Source organism: Ailuropoda melanoleuca, chromosome 6 (genome assembly GCF_002007445.2).
Source record: "Ailuropoda melanoleuca isolate Jingjing chromosome 6, ASM200744v2, whole genome shotgun sequence".
In the NCBI taxonomy this organism is placed as follows: domain Eukaryota; kingdom Metazoa; phylum Chordata; class Mammalia; order Carnivora; family Ursidae; genus Ailuropoda; species Ailuropoda melanoleuca.
This window is the reverse complement of record NC_048223.1, coordinates 114,547,122-114,570,134: the sequence shown is the minus strand read 5'-3', so window position 1 is coordinate 114,570,134 and position 23,013 is coordinate 114,547,122. Positions and strand designations below refer to the sequence as shown.

Below are 23,013 nucleotides of genomic sequence, written 5' to 3'. Positions count from 1 at the left end.
CCAGCCATTGCACTACTGGGTATTTACCCCAAAGATACAGACGTAGTGAAGAGAAGGGCCATATGCACCCCAATGTTCATAGCAGCATTGTCCACAATAGCTAAATCGTGGAAGGAACCGAGATGCCCTTCAACAGATGACTGGATTAAGAAGCTGTGGTCCATATTTACAATGGAATAAAATTGTAATTTAAAAATTCATTACAAACACACTCTTTCAGCTTTTGGAGTGTCTTGTCCCTTTATGCTAGATACAGGCCCAAAAGAGATGTGTCATCAAATTCTCTCCCTGAGAAAGAGAAGCTGACAATTCAATTCAGTCCACTGGCATCAAAAAATTAAGATAGACCAATGAATGAATAGGAGGATAGGCAGACAGATCAGAGATAAAGCAGAGCAAAATGTTCATTGTAGAATCTGGGTGAGGGTACTGGGTGGTTGTCCTCTCTATGATTCTTTCCAGTTTTCTGTACATTTGAAAATTTTCATAATAAATGTTGGGGGGGAAACATTACAACTTAAAATAAAAAGCAGATTTTATTTTAAAACAGAAAAAAATAGTTAAAAGCATTGCACTGTTTTACATTTTTGCAAATCTCTTAATGTTGGTTTAATATAAGACAATTGTATTCTCATATCTACTTCTCCAATCTATTGGAATCATATATTACATAGTCTTTGGAAAACCCCATGGTAAACCCATGACCAAATCAGAATTTAAAAAGCTTAATATTACTAATTTTGACTCATGGACCCTCTGAAAGAGTCCATAAGCACGGGACCTATGTTCTTTAATAACTGCTATCCTATTGAATTGGGTACTATGAATAGTACCTAGAACATAGTAATACCTCAATAAAGTATAATTATCATTTAGTAAGATTGTTTAAAACACATTTTTTTTCCAGGCTACACCTATAGCAATATAGCAAAGTACCTAATCACTTTAAGGAAACAGTACAAAAGTTTTGTTTAATTATGGCTTCTGTTACCTTACTGAATCAAAAAAGGATTTAGGAGACAAAAACACCTGGTTGACAAATCGTACAAATGAAAACAAACGCATGGGTCTTTGGGGCTAAACTAAAGCATACCGCTGACTCGAATGTTTTGATGGTTTAAGCTTTCTAAGACTGGGCATTAACTGAGCTTCAGAGTTAAATGGGGAGCAGTAAATTTTTTAAATGAGTTTAGTGAGATAAATTCACGTTGCCAAGTTTATACGAGATCAATGGAAAACTGCAATTCACAAATGTTCATGGAAAAATCCAATTCTGGATAGACGGGGTCCTCCATCTAGAGCATTCACTTCCAAGAGACAAGCTTAGTGGAAAACAAACTATATATACCCAAATTGCTGCCTAGTAAATATGAACATAGAACAAGGGAAGTTAATTTATAATGTAATTTTTATTGCATTTACTGTATGGTATTTATTATTCTCCAAAATAGCCTGGCCAAGTGGAGCCCTTACACCAAACCAACATTGTTTCCTGGGAAATGAGTAAATGGGTAGTACGAAATGTGACTTCACTTCTTTTTCCAAACTTCTATTGGCAATCAAATTCCCTTCTTACTGTAGCAATCTTCCTTTAAAGATATATATATTCCTTCAGTCAAATCTTATTTTGGTCCAAGATTTTTTTAAAACATTATTTGAGAGAGAGAGAGTGTGCATGGAGTAGGACGGGCAGAGGCAGACAGAGAAAGAGAATCCTGTGCAGACTCCATGCCCAGCCTGGAGCCTAGGTAGGGCTCAATCTCATGACCCTGAGATCATGACCTGAGCCAAAACCAAGAGTTGGGACACTTACAACTATACCAGCAGGTGCCCCTTGGTCCAAGATTTTTAAAACAACTCTGTATTTTTACTGATCTACATGTTGATTTTAGAATTTAACACTTAGATATCACAATTACTTTCAAATTTATTGTCATCTCACTATTGCTTCTCAAGCTCTGGAACTGGATTAATATTCCACAATTTTTTTCAAAGTGAACACACGTGCACATATCACTGTTTAAAAATTTTAAAGGTCAGGGGCGCCTGGGTGGCATAGCGGTTGAGCGTCTGCCTTCAGCTCAGGGCGTGATCCCGGCATTATGGGATCAAGCCCCACATCAGGCTCCTCCGCTATGAGCCTGCTTCTTCCTCTCCCACTCCCCCTGTTTGTTCCCTCTCTCACTGGCTGTCTCTCTCTGTCAAATAGATAGATAAAATCTTTTAAAAAAATTTTTTAAAGGTCAGTAAATAAACAAAACCCAAAATTTAAGTAAACATTCTAAAATCTGAATGTTGCTTTAAAGGCATTCTAATTTTTATTTTATTAGATGAACTTCTATGCATGACATAAATCCCTTGATGGCATTTTTGAGGACTTTTTAGAATTATGTAGGCACAGAAATTTTTTTGAAAAAATATAACAAAACAAACAAAAACCACTAGATAGAGAAAGGCAAAAACTGAACACCCAGTTAGTAGTTAAACCTGCCATTTACAAGCCATGCAGCTTTGAGCAAGTCACTTAACCAGTGTATGTCTCAGTTTACCTGTATAACAAGAAGATGGAACTAGTTAAATACCTATATTACTCCCCTATTTTCTGATTTTACCTTTATATTTAAAAGGAAGAGTACTTAGTGTCTACTAAGAAGAGTGTTTTATGTAAAAAATAAATTGAAATTGCTTTTTTAAATGGGCTTTTCTCTGGTTTACATAACAGAGATTCTCATCAAATCATATAAAACTTATGAAAATTATCATTTATAATAAGTTAGTCAGTAAAAAATGGTTCCCAGAATTTCAAAGATAAAGGGCACTTTAAAAACAAATAGGTTGAAATGTTAATATCCATTAAATTTGGATATTACAGTGCTTATTATTTTAAGACGTAATTTTTTGAATTGAAAAGGATTCTGATGAAGGCACTAGTATAATAATTACAAGAAATCCTGAACATCTTAAAAGAATCAGAAGAAAACATACAAATTTTTCTTACAGAAATAATGCTATTGTTACTCCAATGTTATTGTTTATTTGCTATTAATTTAATTTTAGAAACTGGAATGTTCTTACTAAATGCTCTTTATTATAATGGTATTCATCTGTGAACCATCAAATTCATTTACCAAGTTGAAATCTTTACCTGGTAAAGCCTGGCATTCTTGTTGTCGCTGATCCCACTGGCAATTCAAGTTTAGCGAACAGCTTTTACAACTGGTAAGTTTGTTACAAATCTGCTCATTTCTCACATGACATTTGGTGTAGTTTTTCACAGACTAGAAAGTTAAAAGATAAAGCATGTTATTTTTCACCTTTGTATAGCAATAATTCTTAAACTTCATTGTATATATAAATCATCAGTTGAATTTTATTTTTTTTAAAGATTTTATTTATTTATTTGACAGAGAGAGAGACAGCCAGTGAGAGAGGGAACACAAGCAGGGGGAGTGGGAGAGGAAGAAGCAGGCTCCCAGTGGAGCATGGAGCCCGATGAGGGGCTTGATACCAAGACCCTAGGATCATGCCCTGAGCTGAAGGCAGACGGACTGAGCCACCCAGGCACCCCCATCAGGTGAATTTTAAAATTCAGATTTCTAACCCCAAATCCAGTTCAGAATCTTTTTTGCTCATTTCTTTAAACTATAGTTGTTGGAACTACGATATATGTTTATTGGAAAAAATGTGCAAATTCCGCAATTTGAAACAGAAACCATCTAATGAAAACCTTTTCCACTGAATCTGATAATGGGCTTCCAATTCAATAAATAAAGCCAATGCAGAGAGTCATTTCTTTTCATAATTACATGAAAGAATTCTAGTCATAATAAAACTATCATGCAATCCCCTAGAAATGAAGTAGAAATAAGTAGTAAAAAGTACAGAGATACTTTATCAAAATCAAATACAATCTAAGATTAATTATTTTTGCAATAACTCAAACTAATTTTATTTCTACAGACACTAAATAATCATTTTGGTTAATTGACATTTCTCCTGTATTTGTCACATTTACTTTATGGTGGCTGCAAAGAAGCTTCAGAAGTCAGACTTTGATCAAACCTACCATACAACATAGTCAGATGTCAACTAAATTCCAGTATTAAGAGATTAAAGATTGAAGGTAAAAAAAAAAGAAAAAGAAATAGGCGACATAGGAACTTTGGTGGGAGTTCCCTACATACACCAGGGTTCAGATATTTCACATGATGTCATCAATATCTATGATAAAAATATTTGACTCAATTCTTTCCATGATTCTTGAGAAAAAAACATAAAGAACTTTATGCTGAACCCTGAGCCCCACTTCAATCTTTTTTTTCTCTATAGATACAAATGCTTAACTCAGGCATTAACTAAAAGGAGCTAAATATTTCTTTTCAGTCAATAAAGTTAACAGTTAAAATTTAGTTATACTTATCCCATATATAAAAATGGTTTAAGCAACTTTATCCTCTTAATTTAAATGTCACTCATCAAATATTTTTTTATAAACTGCTATACTTTCCCACATGAAATACATTGCAGTCACCTCAATTCCAAAGATATTAATTTCTTTAGAGCAAATTACACATACTATAAGGTAACAGATAAAAAGTAGATAAAGTTTGTCTTTATTCATTCTAAAAAAAAATCAGAGAAGATACATTTTTTAAATCTCAAATTACTTTGTGACTCTTATTCAACCACCATATTTTCATTCACAACATATATATTTTTTTATTGTTACTTTTTCTAATTCGTAGATTTCTTTCTTCTTATAGGATATAAATCTTAGCATTATTCTATATAGTAATTAGTGCATAGCTCCAAACATTTGTCAGCTAATGGAAAAGGAATAAATTTACTTGAATCATCTGATAAATAGAAAAACCTGTAAAAATGACAGGAGAATGGCTAAACAACTTGTTAGGATAAAAGAAAGAACAGTTTTGGGGCGCCTGGGTGGCACAGCGGTTGAGCGTCTGCCTTCGGCTCAGGGCGTGATCCCGGCATTATGGGATCGAGCCCCACATCAGGCTCCTCTGCCAAGAGCCTGCTTCTTCCTCTCCCACTCCCCCTGCTTGTGTTCCTTCTCTCGCTGGCTGTGTCTATCTCTGTCGAATAAATAAAAAAATTAAAAAATTAAAAAAAAAAAAAGAAAGAACAGTTTAAATGCCAGTCTTTAGACTAACGATGGTGTCATTAGAGCCACCATCCAAATAACTCCACTGCTCTTCATTACAAACAATAGTCATTACACTGAACCCGTATAATAGGTGAAATTATATTTCAATCACACACAGGGCCAATTTAATCAATGATGAAAGAAACCTGACTGTTATTCTGAAACATGGCTGATATTTTTTGGCCTAACGAACCAGATAAGAAAGCAGGCTATTTGAGCTGCTTGAGCACAAAATGTGCAACTTGGAATAAATACGACTAAGTAACAAAATAGGGTATCAATGGACATCATTTACACTAAAATCTCACAGACCTTTCTGTAACCATTAGCGTTTAGTTTAGCTTAATCACCAGACATTCTGATAAAACCGTCTAAAAGACATTACATCAGAGTCTAAATTACAAATGAGTACCATCTGCTCACCCAGTGCTTTCCTTGTTAACACATCATTATAAAAAATAAAATATAAAGTCTAAGGTCACTTTATGAGACGGATACTTGATAGCAATTTACATAACACAGTTTTTGAGGTATGCATATTTTCTTTTAGTATAAATGTCTAAACACAATGTCTAAACTCAGGGTTATCCAACAAAGCTTTAAACACAATCTGCTTACAATTTTTTATTTAATAACATTCTTCATTTTACTCCCTTATTCACATGCTTTATTTTACTTAATTCCTATTTCCACATTACTCACTAAAATAACCCCCATTAAATAAACATTAATGCAAATATAAAAAAGTAATTCAAATTTTCAAAGCAGAGTCATGTCCTATTAATGTTAGAAGTCATAAAATTGAAGTGGATCTGTTTTTAAAGCAACTTATATCACTGGGAAGTATATACTTAACACAATATGTATGAAAGCAAAGGTTTCAATCCGATGAGTTAATAATGGAAAAATTTCCTGCATTTAAGTTTTGAATATTATTTTAGTATAGAACCATAAAACAAATATTTGAAATAGGACTTTTTACTGAAGAAAATTTTTGATGACATAATAAGAATTTTTTACTTAGTTTTCAAACTCCCTTTTCTTTACCTTTTACCTCCACGTACAAGTGAATACTTTTGGTGATTAAAAATTTGAAAAAAGAAATAATGTATGTTACATTTAGTTGAAAATAGGTAAGCACACCATTTAATTGTTTAAGGAATAGCCCAGTAACAGAATCCTTGGTCCTACTACAGTTTTTAATCCTTTTAATGCTATACTTATTAATACTTTTTGAAATTTTTCTTTCAAACTGTTGACATCTTAAAAACATGTGATATTTTGATAGTACCCACTTAAAAGGTTAACTTTGCTGCTCTTAATCCATTTTTGTCTACTATAAAAATTAATTTTGTAATTTTTTTCAGTTGTCTACCTAAAGTAGGGTTTCTCAAACAACACTATTGACATTTTGAGGCAGATACTTGTTTTTTGTGGAAGAGTTCATGCATTACAGAATGTTAACAGCATCCCTGGCCTCTTCTTGATGCCAGGAGCAGCCCCACAATTGTGACAACCAAAAATGTCGACACACATTGCCAAATGTCCCTTAAGGCACAAAACTGCCTCTGGTTGAGAACCACTGATCTACAGAGATAAAAGGAAACTACCACTGTCAACCTCAGGTTAAACTTACACATGAAGCATGTAAACAAAGCATCAGACCACACCACTACGAGGCATGTACATGTCTGACCAGAATCCCATGGAAATCATTCCTACACTTACCTATATAATATGTCTATCAGCACAGAAGACTACATTTATAGTTATAGTCTTTTTTTAAAAGACATGGGAGGAAGTAAAAGTTACTGGAATCTAGACTGACAAATGTGAACAAGAAACTAGAGTGAATTTACAACACAGTGAGGGATTCCCTCCATATTTCCTAAGTGTCTTGATATGCAAAATGCTATCTGTGCAGTGCTAGAAATGGCAAGCCAGTGATTAGAAAGCAGCCATGCTAACCACATCACCGTTAAGTACTAACCAAACTGCAGTTACTGTTTGCTGAGATGCATTTCTTGTCATCACACCACTGGCACCCGTTGGTATTGGCAGCACAGCTGGCACAGTCTGCGTATCTGTAACATCTGTCATCAGGAGCAGCTGCAGTACAATGGGAGATGAACGCATCAGGTTGAGAAATAAAATGTCACACTTCTTAGTTCACACATTTTTAACATCTGTTTAAGAATCACTAAGACTTTTTACACCATAAATATGACCAATATCAAAATAACATCTTCAATATGAAGCTAACTTCATATTGAATTTGAATTGTGTTTCCAAGTTTTGAGATACCTCCTAAACTCATTTTAATTATTCAATCTACCAGGATCCTACTGCCATTTAAAATTTATCCAGTATGGAGGGGGAGAGAGACATTTATAGGTATTTTACTAAAAAAAAAAAAAAATTACTACACATCTAAAAGAAACATTGTAACAAATACTCATTGTTTATCATTCTTCATAAAGATATTTAGAGACATCTGAGTTATCACAGACTAGCAAAATTTGAAAATACATCGTTAATTGTAGCATAAAAAAATGCATAAAACCCCCACCCATTAAAGAAAATTGAACAATTTTATCCAAATCATTCACTCATAAGTAAATATTTACTACAATTTTTCATGTTTGATTTACTTATTCAATATTTTTTTAATTATGATATCTTAGTCACCATACAGTACATCAATAGTTTTTGATGTAGTGTTCCATGATTCAGGGTTTGTGTATAACACGCAGCACTCCATGCAATATGTGCCCTCCTTAATACCCTTCACCGGGCTATTTTATAAATAAGTATTAAACAAAAACATTAGTCATCAAAATTCTAGGAAATCTTTTAACTCTGTGGTTGGCTTGGCAATATTAAAGAAGGAAAAAAACTACTAAATGCAGAATAAATTTTTTCACTGTATTTCTTAGAAACACAGTATTTCTTAGAGTACACTTCAAAGCATTTTTTACTTATATAGGAAAATAGTTCATATATAAAAATATATGTATATGACCATGTTACACATAAAATATTGATATGTATAAAATTATATATAGAATTAAAAAGAGAAAACTAAAAATAGCTAATAAAAATATTAAATTATTAATCATTGCTAAGTTCAAACATTAAAATTCCTAATTAGAGGACTATGAATTTTTAATTTCTAAAAGCTATACTAAGGTAAATCTTAAAAGCAAAATGTATTACTACTTCTAGCCAAGTAGAGAAGCTTTATGCCAGAGAGGGAAGAAAAAAAGAAAAACTACCTGTTTTAGGAGGGCACTTTGCTCTAAGGATATTATTAGTATTCCCAGATTCCCAAGGTTCACAGTGATTTTTATTCCAAATACATTTTATTCCTGGACCAGCATTCTTACAAAGTTCTTCATCTCTGAAAGCCTTGCAATTTGGAGGCTTGTAAACAAGGATATCATTAAGAAGCACACTAGAAAATCCTCCAAATATATACATGGACCTGTCAAAAAAATAAAAAGTAGAAAAGAATCTTAAAGAAACAATATTAAGAAAAGCCTAACATATGTTTCAAAAACCAGGAGTAAAATATCAAAAAGATATTCAAAACTTCAATTTGGAAAGGTAAGTCCAGACAATTACTAAATTAATTCAACTACCAGTGCCAAAGAAGTCTGACATGCCTTAAAAGAGCATAATTTTTATTTCTAACAATATTATTAATAAGTGGAAAAGATGAGAAAATGCTTCAATATTATCTTTTATTATTTAAAAAGAGTAAAATAAAAGTCAACTAAACAGAGCATTGCAACAGAGAAACCTAGAGGTTTTACATATAAACTCTGAATTTCATTTATTAATGTTTTGAAAGCAAACTGATATCAATTACATAGTTTCACTGTAGTTAACTTCTACCTGCTTTTAGTATCATATTGAAGAACTTTTACATAATTAGAATAAGGTGGTGATAAAATAAACTTATAAAAATGTCATTATGAATTATGAATTTTAAGCTAATGAATGAGCTTAGCACATACTGTTTCCTGCCACATTACCAAATTTTTGCTATGAAAACAGAAAAATGAGGGCACCCGGATGGCTCAATTGGTTTAGCATCTGCCTTCGGCTCAAGTCATGATCCCAGGGTCCTGGGATCAAGTCCCACATCAGGCTCCCTGCTCAGCGGGAAGTCCGCTTCTCCCTCTACCCTCCCCCCAACCCCCGCTCGTGATCTCTCTCTTATGGTTACCCTCTCTCCAATAGATAAATAAAATCTTAAAAAAAAAAAAAAAGTAGAAAAATGATACTAACTTAAAGGAAGGAGTAACTTAATGATCATCCCATCCAAAATCCCAAGGGATATAAAGATATTAAAGTCCAAAGAGGTTAAGGGACTTGTCAAAAATTACATAGTTAATGACAGAACTAAAAAGAGAATCCAATTCTCACTTTCCTTGTTCTCCTTGATAGAAATATGGGGCTAGCCTTTCTATCATTTCAGTTTGATCTTTTTTAAAGAAGTCATTCATTGTCCGACCTCTACAAAAAGAAAAGAAGGCAAGATGATTGTTTTTAAAGTATCTTTTAGTTTTATCTCAGCACTCTGACTGCTCTCTTTCTCTAAAATATATTTGAATACAAAAGAATGAAGGATATGGTTAATGTACCAAAATGTATTCCATGATAGGCTAGGGATACCCAATGCCATTAAGTACAAATGATAATTTTTAAAAAGAGTAACAGAATATGTGGATAGTATGACTGAGAAATGTATGTTTTTACCCATTAATAACAACTGCAGAGTGTCCAAATCTGTTGACATCTCTATGAAGATTTGGTTTCGGTAATATTTTCCATTCATCGCAAGCTAGAAAAAAGAGAACAGCAAAACAAAAAATGAAATAAAATAATAAATTAAGATAAATACTATAAAACCATCTTTGGTCAAATTAAAGATACAATAATTAAAATTAGGAAGCCTTTCCTTAACTTGCCATGACCTACAATTTAGTTTCATTACTCACTGGCATCATTCCTTAAATAAAAACAACTTCTGCATAAAATTCTCACAAATAAATTTAAATGTATGAGAATAATCAAAATGAAAAAAAAATTAGGTATATAGTTTATATTGGAGGATAATTCCAAAGACATATCTCTATTAAATAAATCAAGGCTCATATAGTAAACTGCATGAACGCCAATACTGGGCAAATCTATTAGAAAATTAAATCACTAAACCAAATTTGACATGCATGCTTACGAAATTAAATGGAATATATAATATTCAGTGAAGTAATGCCTAAAAATGGAATCATTGAAATAAAATATTTAAATCATTTTAATGATTTGATATTTCAAAATAATAGTGTTCATTTTATGTAAAAGAGAATGACTTCAGTTGCAAAAATCTAGAAAAAATAAAAAACCTAAATAATTCATGAGCTATATAAAAAATATGGAAAAAATGGTAATAGAAAACTATGTATCATTTCAATATAACCTAGCCTCAAAACTGACACATACAGTAATGCAGCTTTTGAGATGTCAAGTGATTCAGTTTTCAGTGACTAGGAACATTCTCAGGACAGTGTTTTAGATTTCATCTACTTAGACATGCCATATCTAAAGGCAGGCAGTGGTATTAAATAAAAACACACAGATATAACAATATTTTAAAAACAAATTTTATTTTTAGGTAGTTTAGAACCCCTCTAGGAACAGGAAAATAATCTAAAATACAGTTAGTTATAAAAGTTAAAGTTGTAATAAATTACTTGTTTTCCTATTTATGTGATTATGTCTATAACACTAGTAATAAAATAATAATTTGATTTTAATTCACTATCACTACTAATGAAGATCAAAGAAATTTAAAAAACCAAAATCATAGTTAGAAAATGAAACTAGAAAACAGACAGTAATAAAATAAAACCCACTTGAATTTCTATCTCCTAAAGTCTATTCCAAAGAACACAAATCCCCCCAAAAGAGGTTCTTCCTTAGTTTGTATATAATTTCTCTCTTTAGTTCACAAAATACATCTGCCTATGAAATACTCTCAAAAGAGAGTGTACAGAGGTATAAAACCCTAACTATACCTAACCCAGTGCTTTCCCAATATTTTATCCACAGAAGCACTTCTGATGTCATACTTTTTACATTAACATTTCTAAGAGCCAATGCTCTGAATATCACATTTTGGGAAATACTATGAAAGTGGCCTATACATAGGATTAATAGTCTGGTCAATTATACATGTTACAGTTCATGTAAGAAGTGTGCTTACATGTGTGTAGTACCAAATAGCTTCCAAGTGCATTCATCTACATAATTTAAAATGGTCTTTGTAACAATCCAATGAAGTTGATTGAGCAGGTATTATCACATGTTGAAAATGAAAAATTAGGGGCACCTAGGTGGCTCAGTTGGTTAAGCGGCTGCCTTCGGCTCAGGTCATGATCCCAGGGTCTTAGGATAGAGCCCCGCATGGGGCTCCCTGCTCAGCAGAGAGCCTGCTTCTCTCTCTCCTTCTGCTGCTCCCCCTGCTTGTGTGCTCGCTCTCTCCTCCCCCCCCCCACCGGTCAAATAAATAAATAAAATAAGAAGGAAAAAGAAAGAAAGAAAGAAAGAAAGAAAGAAAGAAAGAAAGAAAGAAAGAAAAAGAAAAGAAAAGAAAAGAAAAGAAAAAAGAAAAGAAAAGAAAAGAAAAGAAAGAAAAGAAAAGAAAAGAAAAGAAAAGAAAAGAAAAGAAAAAGGAAGGAAGGAAAAGAAAAAGAAAATGAAAAATTAAATCCCAGAGAAGTTAAACAATCTGCTTGAAGCCCATTTGATTACCTTTGTTTTTCTATAAATTATGTTTACAAGTATTTGATATTTAAAAGTATATTTGTAGCAGATTCTGAAAGATTACTCCCATTTGGAAACAAAGGGTGACCTGTAAAAGGCACAGACTTTGAAAAAGAAAGAGATGGAAGTCTTAGAGAGAGTAAATAAGTTAGGCCAGATAGATTTCAATCATTCCACCCAACCCCAACACATACACACACACACACACACACACACACACACACACACACACACACACAGGATCAGTGATTTACAAATTGTGTTGTCTGTAGTATTCCAACAACAGAATTAGAAACCTGAATATGCTTCGAAGAAATGAAACAGAAAAGAGTCAGAGTAAGACTGCCAGATACCAATTTGTTACAAAAATCTCCAAAGTGAATCTTTAAGATCATTTAGGTGCAATGTGGAGCCCAGAAAAGAAAGTGACCCAACAATCTGAGCTAATCTAGGCCTAAAAGGTAAGTAATTTGGCCCAGCATCCAACACAAACCAGGCAGAAGCAAAGCACCTTTTCCAGGTGAGAACCACAGAAATGCTCAGAAAAACTAAGGAGTTAGGGAAAAAAGAGCTAAGAATAAAGACAAGCATTAACTAAAAATGTGACTTCCTTAATTTCTTTTGGTAAAAGACAAAACTTTTTCAGTGCACAAAACAGCCTAAAAAATGGCATTTGTCAAACTTAGTACTTGACCATGTTTACTATAGATTATCTAAAGAAATAAATTATTACAGATGACTTAGGCTCCCTGTGTACTCCCATTCCAATTCAAGCTTCTTTAGGTCTTCGTTCTTTGGATGCAAATACTATTGTGTATTTGCTTATCAATGTTTCTATGTGTATGATACATATATAGTAATTTTCATAGATGGGACATCTTTGTATTAATACAAATGTATATTATATTATACAATATGCATCCTTCTGCAACTTGCTTATTTTCAGCCCATTAAGTTTTGCTTTATTTCTCTTCACCATTTTAACCATTTTTATGGTGTGCAGTTCAGTGACATTAAGTACGTTCACATTTTCACGATCATCCATCTCAGTACTTTATTTTGCAAAACTGAAACTCTGTACCTGTTAAACAATAATTCCCCATTCCCCTCTCTCCCAGCCCCTGCCAATCACCATTTTACTTTTCTATCCATAAATTTGACTAATTTAAGTACCCTAGATGAATGAAATCATACAGTATTATTCCTTTAGTCTTTGACTTATTTCCCTTACCACGTCTTTAAGGTTCATCCATGTTGTACTATGTGTCAGAATTCCATCCTTTTTAAGCCTGAATAATGTTTCATTGTACGTATATACCACATTTTGCTTATCCAATCATCCATCAATGGACACCTGGTGGCTTCTAATTTGAACATGGGTGTACAAATATCTGTTCTTGTACCTGCTTTCAGTTCTTTGGGGTACATACCCAAAGTGAAACTTCTGGATTATATGGTTAAGTCTTGTTTAAATTTTTGAGGAACACCCATACTCTTTCCCATAGCAGCCCTACCATTTTACATTCCAACAAAGAGCGCACAAGGGTTCCAGTTTCTCTATATCCTTACTTACACTTGCTATTTTCTATTTCTTGGTAATAGCCATCCTAAGATGTGAAGTAGTATCTCCATGTGGTTTTGATCTGCATTTTCCAAATGATTCTTCATGTCGAGCATCTTTTTGTGTCCTTATTGGCCATTTATATATCTTCTTTGGAGAAATGTCTATTAAACAGCCCATTTAGACTTACATATGTGGTGCTATGTTTTCATTTTAATCATGTTATAGCATTCCATATTATGATTATACCAAAACATATTTATCCTTTTAAAGGTCATTTAGACTTTTTTTTCAGATTTTTCCTACCACAAGTCATGTTGGTTTGTTCACTGTTACACACATCTTCTTTTGCAAATTTTGAGAGTTTCTCCAGGTAGATTTCTAAAATGAAAATTACTAGGTTTAAGGAAAGACACAAGTTCAATTTTACTAGATTCTACCAATTCGCTCCCCAAAGTAGTTGCACTGACTTAAATTCACACTAGCCGTGCATGACGGCTCTTATTTCACATTCTCTCCATTATGTACCTCTCTCAGACTTAAATTTTTACCCATCTGATAAATGGTTTTATTATTTTTTTTTCCTACTTACTAGTAAGATCAAGCATTTTTTCACATTAATAGGTCATTTTTTTTTCACCCTCCTGCAAAATCACTGTTCAAGTCTGTGCCCATTTTTTATTTGATTTTTTGGGGGGGTTTTTTTAATAAAGATTTTAATTTTAAGTAATCACTACACCCAAAGTGGGGCTCAAACTTACAACCCCAAGATCAAGAGTCTTGTGCTCTTCTGACTGAGCCAGCCAGGTGCCCCCAGAATTTAGGTTTTTTGATAATTTTAAGAATTCTTTATTAAATGTTCTAAATATCAATCCTTTGCTAATTATATCCACTAACATATACTCTTCTATGCTGTGATTTGTCTTTTCATGTAGTTTAGAGTCTTATTTCACAAAAGTTTGTACATAAACCTGATCAAACTTATCGTTTTCTTCATGATTTATTCTTTTGATTCTTAACTCAAGATTTTAAAGATAATCTCTAATATTATTCTAAAGGATGTACAGTTTGGCCTTAGCCATTTTGATCTTCAATCCATTTGGAACTTAGTTTTGCATCTATTCCAGGGATGTAGTTTAATTTTTCCCATATATGACACTTCCCAGATCTTTCTGTGTATTACCATATACCAATCTTTCCAGAACCATTATTTTAATACTTATGCCTGACCCACTCATCTGTGCTTCACTTAGTTTCTGTACTGCTTGGGCATGTTCTTATTTTGTTTGTTTTCAACCAAAGATACGTATGTGCAAAGTTCAAAAGCCAAATTACCCTACAAGGTTTATCACAAAAAACTCTCCTGCTCCCTATCTTCCCAATGCTTGTTTTTTATTTATCTCCTTATTCTAAATGGCATACTTAGTTCTTAGTTTCAGATATCTTTCTCTTTAAAAGATGAATTTTTAACTCTTATGCAGACATGTACACACATACTTCCCTCCATCCTCGTCATGTACTTATAATTTTGTTTAGACGAATATTCAGTATTTATTATACATTATTCTATATACAGATGAGTCATGTAGCATATTATAATTCATTTTTCCTTAAACAAATTTTTATTTTCCCGGCAAATCATTTTTTTTCTTTTTTTGCTTAGGTTTCTATAGATCTGCTAATTCATCCCTGACCCTTTACCAAATCTGTACACCTTTTCACAATATTTTCTAATCTATCAAGCTATCTAGCAGCTTCATTTACTTCTTGAAGACATCCCTACTAAAACTCCATCTTTCTTCTGCAATTCAAACTTGTCTCTAGGCCTGCTGCAGCACCCTAAGGATTCCCTGCACCTCTCTTATTACTTACTCTATTTCTTCAATTTTAATTTTTATCAATTGTATTTGTTTATTTAAACAAGTATAATAGTAGGAAACATAATTCTATAGCTTCCAGAGAAAGTGTACATTGGAAGTAAATTTTTGAGAGGCTGCAATTCTGAAAGTAACTATTCCACTGCAATACTTACATGATTATTTGATGGGGCTTGGAACTCTAACTTGGAAAGCATTTTCAGGTATTAAAGGCATTACCCTCCAATCTTCTGGCTTCTGGATTTGCTTTTGCAAGGCCCTATTTCTTTTCTCTATATATAAGCTCTTAAGGTCTTCTTTCTATCTCCACTTTTCATGATAGATTTTGTTGCAAGTCTCTTCTGGGGCTTAGTGAAATCTTTTATTCTGAAAATTCATGTACTTGAAGCCCAGATATTTTTGTTGAATTACTCAACTTGATAATTTCCCTCTCACCTAAAGTTTTCTGTTCTTTATTTTGGCCACTCCTATTACTCAGACATCAAATTTCTGGAATGATCATATAAATTTCATAAATTTTATTCTATTTTACATCTGTCCTTTGTTCATAATACTTTTGGAACATATTCTTCATTTTATCTTAAAATCTATTAATTTGTTATCCTAATTTTAATTTCAAAAGCTCCATTTTTTTTTGTTTTCTGAATGATCTGTTTTTAAAAGTCACCTTTTACTTCATAAATGTAACATCTTATGTCCATAAAGGCTGAAATTATAATCTCCTTCCAGTATTACCTCAATTTCCTTTGATTTCTCATTTTTTCCTATTTGTTTGATATTTTCATCAAATTTAGCAGTTTTTGCAAATGTCTATGATAACTAGCTGTCCTTTCAAATTTAATGGTGAAGCACAACAAAACTGTTTGGAAATTCTGTGCTTGGCCAAGACACGTTGTTGACTCTTGGAATACTTTTTGTTTGTTTGTTTTTTGAAAATATAAGTGATAAACAACACCATATAAGCTTAAGGTGTACAACATGACCATATATATATATAACATAAATATATATATATATATATTTAGTGAAATGATTAAACATAATTAGTTTACTTAACAACAACAAAAAAGAAAAAGAAAAAAATGGTTTTTTCCTTGTTGTAAGAACTCTTAAGATTTACTCTCTTAATAACTTTCATATGTGCTATACAGCAGTGTGGGGATTTTGATCAGTTGGGAACATTTTCGTTGAAGACTCCAAATGTTAGTTTTTTGCACATGCCTTTTCTTGGGCTGGTCAGATTCTTTGAGGTAAATCCTCCAATCTGCTGCCTAGAAGCTATAAATCTGGGTAACAGTATTCTGGACCTAAGTAGAAGAAAAAAGCTAGAGGTTTCATTCATAAGTGTGTATACTTTCACTTAATCCCACTGCTTCCAAAGTTGTACTGACACCCTCAACCATGTTCTGGTACGTGGGTCAACATCCACAGAGTGTAAACCTCTATCTTCTAGCAGAGTAGAGGCAGGGCAGATGCTCATCTGCACAAGCTGAAGAAGGGGATTTGAGAATTTAACAGCTAATGGTATAGGTTTTTAATCAACCGTTCTGTTTCAGGCCCACAAGCACACCCCATTTTCAGAAATACTTAAAAACTCAAAATAAATCAATTAATTAATTAATTAAAAGCACATGTGAGATAAACAACTCCAACTCAACTCCTAAACAAATGGAAAGAATATTGGGAGTGTGTCCAAGACAGTGAAATAGTGGGATTTACTGATCAGACCACATATCTCCTGATCAAATCACCCAGTTAACATAAGTGAGCAAGGCTCATAAACTCAAAAGCATGGGGTTTCCAGATTTATCCACTGAGTTTCTTCCTATGAAGGTAATAGTTGTTTATACATTTAAAAACTGAATATCTCAGGAGCACCTGGGTGGCTCAGTCAGTTAAGCATCTGCCTTCAGCTCAGGTCATGATCCAGGTATCCTGGGATTGAGCTGAGTGCATCAGGCTCCCTGCTCAGCGGGGAGCCTGCTTCTCCCTCTCCCTCTGCCGCTGCCCCTGCTTGTGGCTCTCTTCTATATTCTCTTTCTTTCTCTCTCTCAAAAAAATAAATATAATCTTAAAAAAAAAAAACCTGAACATCTTAATCTTGTAACAATGCTAAAGATCAGGCAGTTCTCCTCTGAATGTTCTCCAAACTGTATGTTCTTTCATAATAGTGAAACTTGAAAAATAGAACCAAGAGTAAAACATTAATTAACTTGGGTGTTTCAATCTAACGAGAGGAAGACTGAGAACTCATCAACTGCTCTTAACTAAGAATAGGAAAAATATGTGAAATTTGGGTTAATAGATTTAGATAAGACTGAGGAAAAATGACAATCACTTTTTAAGTAATTCAACTTAGATGTGATGAAGACCCAATGACACAACAACATTATGGATATAAAACTGAATGAGAGAGAATTCTTGTCCTGAAGGAGGAACAAAAGAACGTGGTAAGTATTAAGAGAGATATATAAAGAGTCTCCTTCCCTATGGGAATCTCCCTCCAAAAAAAGAAAGGCACATAGTTGCTTCCAAAAGTTAATTTTTTTAATTACTAAAATAATATTATATAAAATTAACTGAAGAATACATAAAACCTTCATAGTCTTTTTAAATGGGTAAAATTTCTTAAGTGGCCATAACCTTTTATCTAATAAAAACAATATGCTAATTGCTTATCAATGCTATGTAGTATTTAATTCTGAAAACAACTTGGAGGAGTATTTTTGTCACCATGTTATAGATAAGGAAACAGTCTTTAGAGGTTTGGTAACTTCCTTAAAATCATTAAATGGTGGAGTCCACATTCAAAACCAGATCTTCTTAATTAGTACATTATACTGCCTCACTATATCATCAAAATATCCTTTTCAAAATAAACAGTAATGTCATGCAAGTAAAAAAATACATTATTTTAAGTACACAAGTCCCTGCAGAGAAACAGTGCAGTACACTCTTAATATTTTAATTATACATGAGAATAATTAATTCAGACCAATAATAATACAACACAATTTTAACTGTAGAAGTTGGTTGCTTTTTAACATATGTGGTGGTAAGAGGTGAAGGCTTTATTACTACCTGCAAGACACCACCTTCAATTATTAGAAGTTTACAAAGAGTTACAACAATATTTGTTATATATGTGTGTGTGTGTGTGTGTGTGTGTGTGTGTGTTATTTAACAGATATTCCATTTCTCTTCCTTCAGGCCCATGGTAAAATTAAACTCCCACACTTTCCTAGAAGCTGGATGTGATAATATGACTTGTTTCTGCCAACAAAATGCAAGTTAAAGTGACACTTGTATTTCTAGATGAAACCACTGAATTACCAATGAAAGACAATGCAATTTCATCCTGGGTCCTTAAGTGATAGCAATAAACTAATGTGCCCTGCCCCCAACATTAGACATGTAGCATGAGTAAGAAATAAACTTTTATTGGTCCTAATAATCTGGAACTTGGAGATTTATGGTGGACATGGCTATGTGCTGCCCAGACCTCATTCAAGGAAGGAACTGTTGTCTCTGTTGCTGGGAGAGCTGTCAGTGAGGAGTCATCAGCCGCAAACTACTTCAGCAAGTGCCTCAGTATCTTTGGGCCACTTTACTCAAGGCCACATCTTTATAAGGATGACCCACATGCAACAACTGCTAATCGACGTGGGGTTTTAAAGGTCCTATCACTTCATCCCAACCTACCAACCATTTTACCTCCACAGATCCTTGTGTGGTTGACTAAGGTTATCTGTCCAGAATCACAACTCGGCTTTTCCTTTTGTCAAATCCTGCTTTCTCTCCCTACCTCTTCCAAAGGCATTGATCTTAAGAGTACTTTCATGCCCCACATCAGGCTCTCTGCTTAGCAGGGAGCCTGCATCTCCCTCTCCCAACTTGTGCTCACTCACTCTCTGTCAAATCAAATCAAATCAAATCAAATCCACAAAAAAATAAAGGTGCTCAATATCACTAGTTATCAGGGAAAAGCAAATCAAAACCACAATAAGTTATCACCTCACACATGTTAGAATGGCTATCATCAAAAAGACAAGAAATACCATGTGTTGATAAGAACATGAAGGAAAGGGAACCCTGTGCACTGCTGGTGGGGATGTAAATTGGTACAGTCACTGGTCTCAAACAGGAAGGTTCCTCAAAATATTAAAAATAAAACTACATATGATCCAGCAATCCCATTTCTGGGTATATATCCAAAGAAAATGAAAACACGATATCAAAGAGATATCTGCACTCCCACATTCACTGCAGCATTATTCACAGAAGCCAAGTTATGGAAACAACCAAAGTGTTCATCAATATATAAATGGATAAAAAAAGATGTGATATATCTACATATATATGTATATGTATTATATATATTTATATATGTGTATATATATGTGTGTATGTATTTATATACATATACATACACAATGGACTATTATTCAGCCAAGAAAGAAATCCTGCCATTTAAGAAAACACGGATGAACCTTGGGGGTATTACACTAAGTGAAATAAGTCAGATAAAGAAAGATAAATAATAACAGTATTTATTAATCTGAAAAAAAATAATAGAGTCGAGCTGAGGAATAGGGGAAATAAGAAAGGTTGGTAAAAGAATATAAACTTTCAGTTATAAAATGAACCAGGTATGAGGATTTAATGTAGAACATGGTTACTGTAGTTGATAACACAGTGTTGTATAACTGAAATTTGCTGAAAGAGTAGAACTTACTCTAGAAAGAGCATAAAATTTTAAAAAAAGGAAAAACGTGTGCTTATGGATGCATTAACTATACTGGGGGAATCCTATCACAATGTATACATATACCAAATCATCACAATGTACATATTATATATCTTATCATTTTATTTGCCAGTTATACCTCGATAGAGCTAAAAAAAGAAAAAGAAGACCTCTAGAAACATAAAAAATACAGCCCTTGCTACGTAAGGTCAAAGTGCTAGAACTTCCATAGCAAAGAATAAAGGCAGGGATAAAAAGTCTAGAAATATGGGCATTCTGGAGTGGATATACGAATGTAACACCAGAAAACCTACCAGGTCATTATATCTATAGAAAGGGCCAGAGGATATGCCATTTACCAAAGCCATGAAGAATGGGATAGAGAAAGGGGCACCAGAATCAATAAGAATGTGCTGGCTCTCCTCCACAGGCCAATGCTAATGGTAGCAGAAACCATAACAGAACTGAGCTCAGTGATGGAGACAATAGGACAATACAGCCCAACTGGTGACACTTAACCATCAGAATCCAATCCAAGTAGAGGGCAAGATTTATATTAAGCAGCAAGGTTGGAGTGTCAGTCAAGGACACCAACCTATTAAAAATTATAGAGATGTTTAATAGACCACAGCATCCCTAGAAGCAAAATAGGCAGCCAACAAGGGCACTACTACCTAACTTATATCATCAGAAGAAATCAAGGATGGATGCTCAGGAGGCTGATGGTAGATGCTGCAATAAAAAGTCACAATTTATTGCTCAAGTTCTGGAATTGAGCCATTTCTGAAGTCCAGATTTGATATATTTAAAATTCTGGTGCCTAGGAGGAATGACTTTGCAATACCACAGTGAGTGTACATGGTAATAATTCCCCTATTTCTTTTTTTTTTTTTAAGATTTTATTTATTTATTTGACAGAGACAGAGACAGCCAGAAAGAGAGGGAACACAAGCAGGGGGAATGGGAGAGGAAGAAGCAGGCTCATAGCGGAGGAGCCTGATGTGGGGCTCGATCCCATAACGCCGGGATCACGCCCTGAGCCGAAGGCAGATGCTTAACCGCTGTGCCACCCAGGTGCCCCTCCCCTATTCCTTTATCAAAGTCACCCATGGTCATGTCATTGCATAACTCTAACCTAGGGGAAAAAGCAACACAAACATTTCAAGTACAGTTGGACACAGGTCTGAGTTAGCACCAACACCCATGGATATAAAGTGTCATCATGGCCTCTCTTAATAGGCGGGATATATGGCAATGAGGTAATTAATGACATCCTGGCCAAGGTCCTCTTCAAAACGAGCCACTGGGTCTGCAGACCTATGCAGTGGTCATGCTCTGGATGTTTCTGGCAAATGGCACAACACTGACATTGGGTCCTTGGCTATCACAGTGGAAAAGATCAAGTGGAAACTTCTGAAACAACTACCCCCTGGATAATATATTAAATTTTAAAAGTTGCATTCCAGAGGGTGTGGGTGGCAGGAATTAGTATTACCCTAAAGAAACTAAAGAATGCAAGGATAACCCCATCAAAACTCCTTTTAAATCACCAGTCTGGGCCCTGAAAACTAAACAAAGCCTAGAGGATGACAAGAGCCTACTACCAAGTAGTAGCCCAAATTGCAGTCACTATGCAAAACGCGTATGTTTGTTAGAGCAGATTAACATGGCCATTTTTGGCAAATGTGTTCTTTGCTAACACTTTCAGAAAAGAGGATCAAAAACAGTTTGCTTTCATATGGAATAGAAAACAGGATACATTCACAATTTTGCCTCAGGATCATACTAACTCTCTTTCCTTTTGTCATAACATAGAACACATTTGGTCCAACTGGACATCTTGCAGAACATTACACTGTTCCACTAAATTAATGACATCATTCTAAATGTGCCAGATGAGTAAGAATGGCTTACGCGATAGAAGCCTTGTTAAGACACATATGCTTCAAAGGGTAGAAGATAAAACCTACAAAGATTCAGATTTCATATCAGTAAAATATTTAGCAATCCAGTCGTCAAGAACATTCTCCGACAGCTCATCTGAATTGAAAGACCAATTATTACATCTTGCAACACCCATGAAAAGCAGAAAGCAAACCACCCGGTAGGACTCTGGATTCTGAAGGTAGCTTATTTCAGTCCTGGGAAGACTGCTCCAGCCCACATACTGAACAACACGAAAGGCTGCCAGCTGTGAGTATATGCCAGGATAGGGAACAGCTCTGGTATAGGTTCAGGCTACCCTTGTAAGCAGCCTTACAGTTAGGGCTGGATGACCCAGTAGAATTATAGCAATTGGTGGTGGCACTGTTGGAAAGTAGTACATGAAATATTCAGAAAGTCCAAGTGAAAGAATCCCAATGCAGACCCCATACACATGTCAAAGGCTATACCATCTGCAGTGGAAAACTGTATACTCTATTTCTGCCATGTTATTGGTCCCTGGTAGAGATAGAGACCCTGGGTTATCAACTGACCATGTGTTCAAAGTTTTATATCATGAGCTTGCTCTGTTACCAAGAATCGTAAGAACGTAAAATAGAAGTGGAACCCAAGATCAAGAATGAGCAAGATCACATAATGCACAAGCAATCTGCAGGAACAGGTAGCTCAGACCCCATGGTACCTAACACTACTGCACCCTCTTCTTACAGCTGTGGTCATATGAAGAATTCTCTATGCCCAGATAACAAGAAGAGAAAAATGCAAATACTTCAGCTTGATATGCGGGCACAAGTCAAATTGAACATCACTTAGACAAGCTCACTCAGGAGTGACCTTGAGGAACAATGGAAAAGGAAAAAGCCTCCCAACAGGGCAGGCCTTTGGG

General features: G+C 34.2%; 1 protein-coding gene across 1 annotated transcript in view; it reads right to left on the bottom strand.

Moving 5' to 3' along the window:
• Positions 1-23,013, bottom strand: part of ATRNL1 (attractin like 1) — a 723,131-nt gene that overhangs the window by 571,677 nt on the left and 128,441 nt on the right. The window contains exons 10-13 of the mRNA XM_034663626.1: positions 9,932-10,016; positions 8,443-8,651; positions 7,158-7,276; positions 3,146-3,278 (exon numbers count right to left, since the gene is read on the bottom strand). Of these exons, the coding sequence (XP_034519517.1) occupies positions 3,146-3,278; positions 7,158-7,276; positions 8,443-8,651; positions 9,932-10,016 (546 nt within the window). The remainder of the gene's footprint in view (positions 1-3,145; positions 3,279-7,157; positions 7,277-8,442; positions 8,652-9,931; positions 10,017-23,013) is intronic.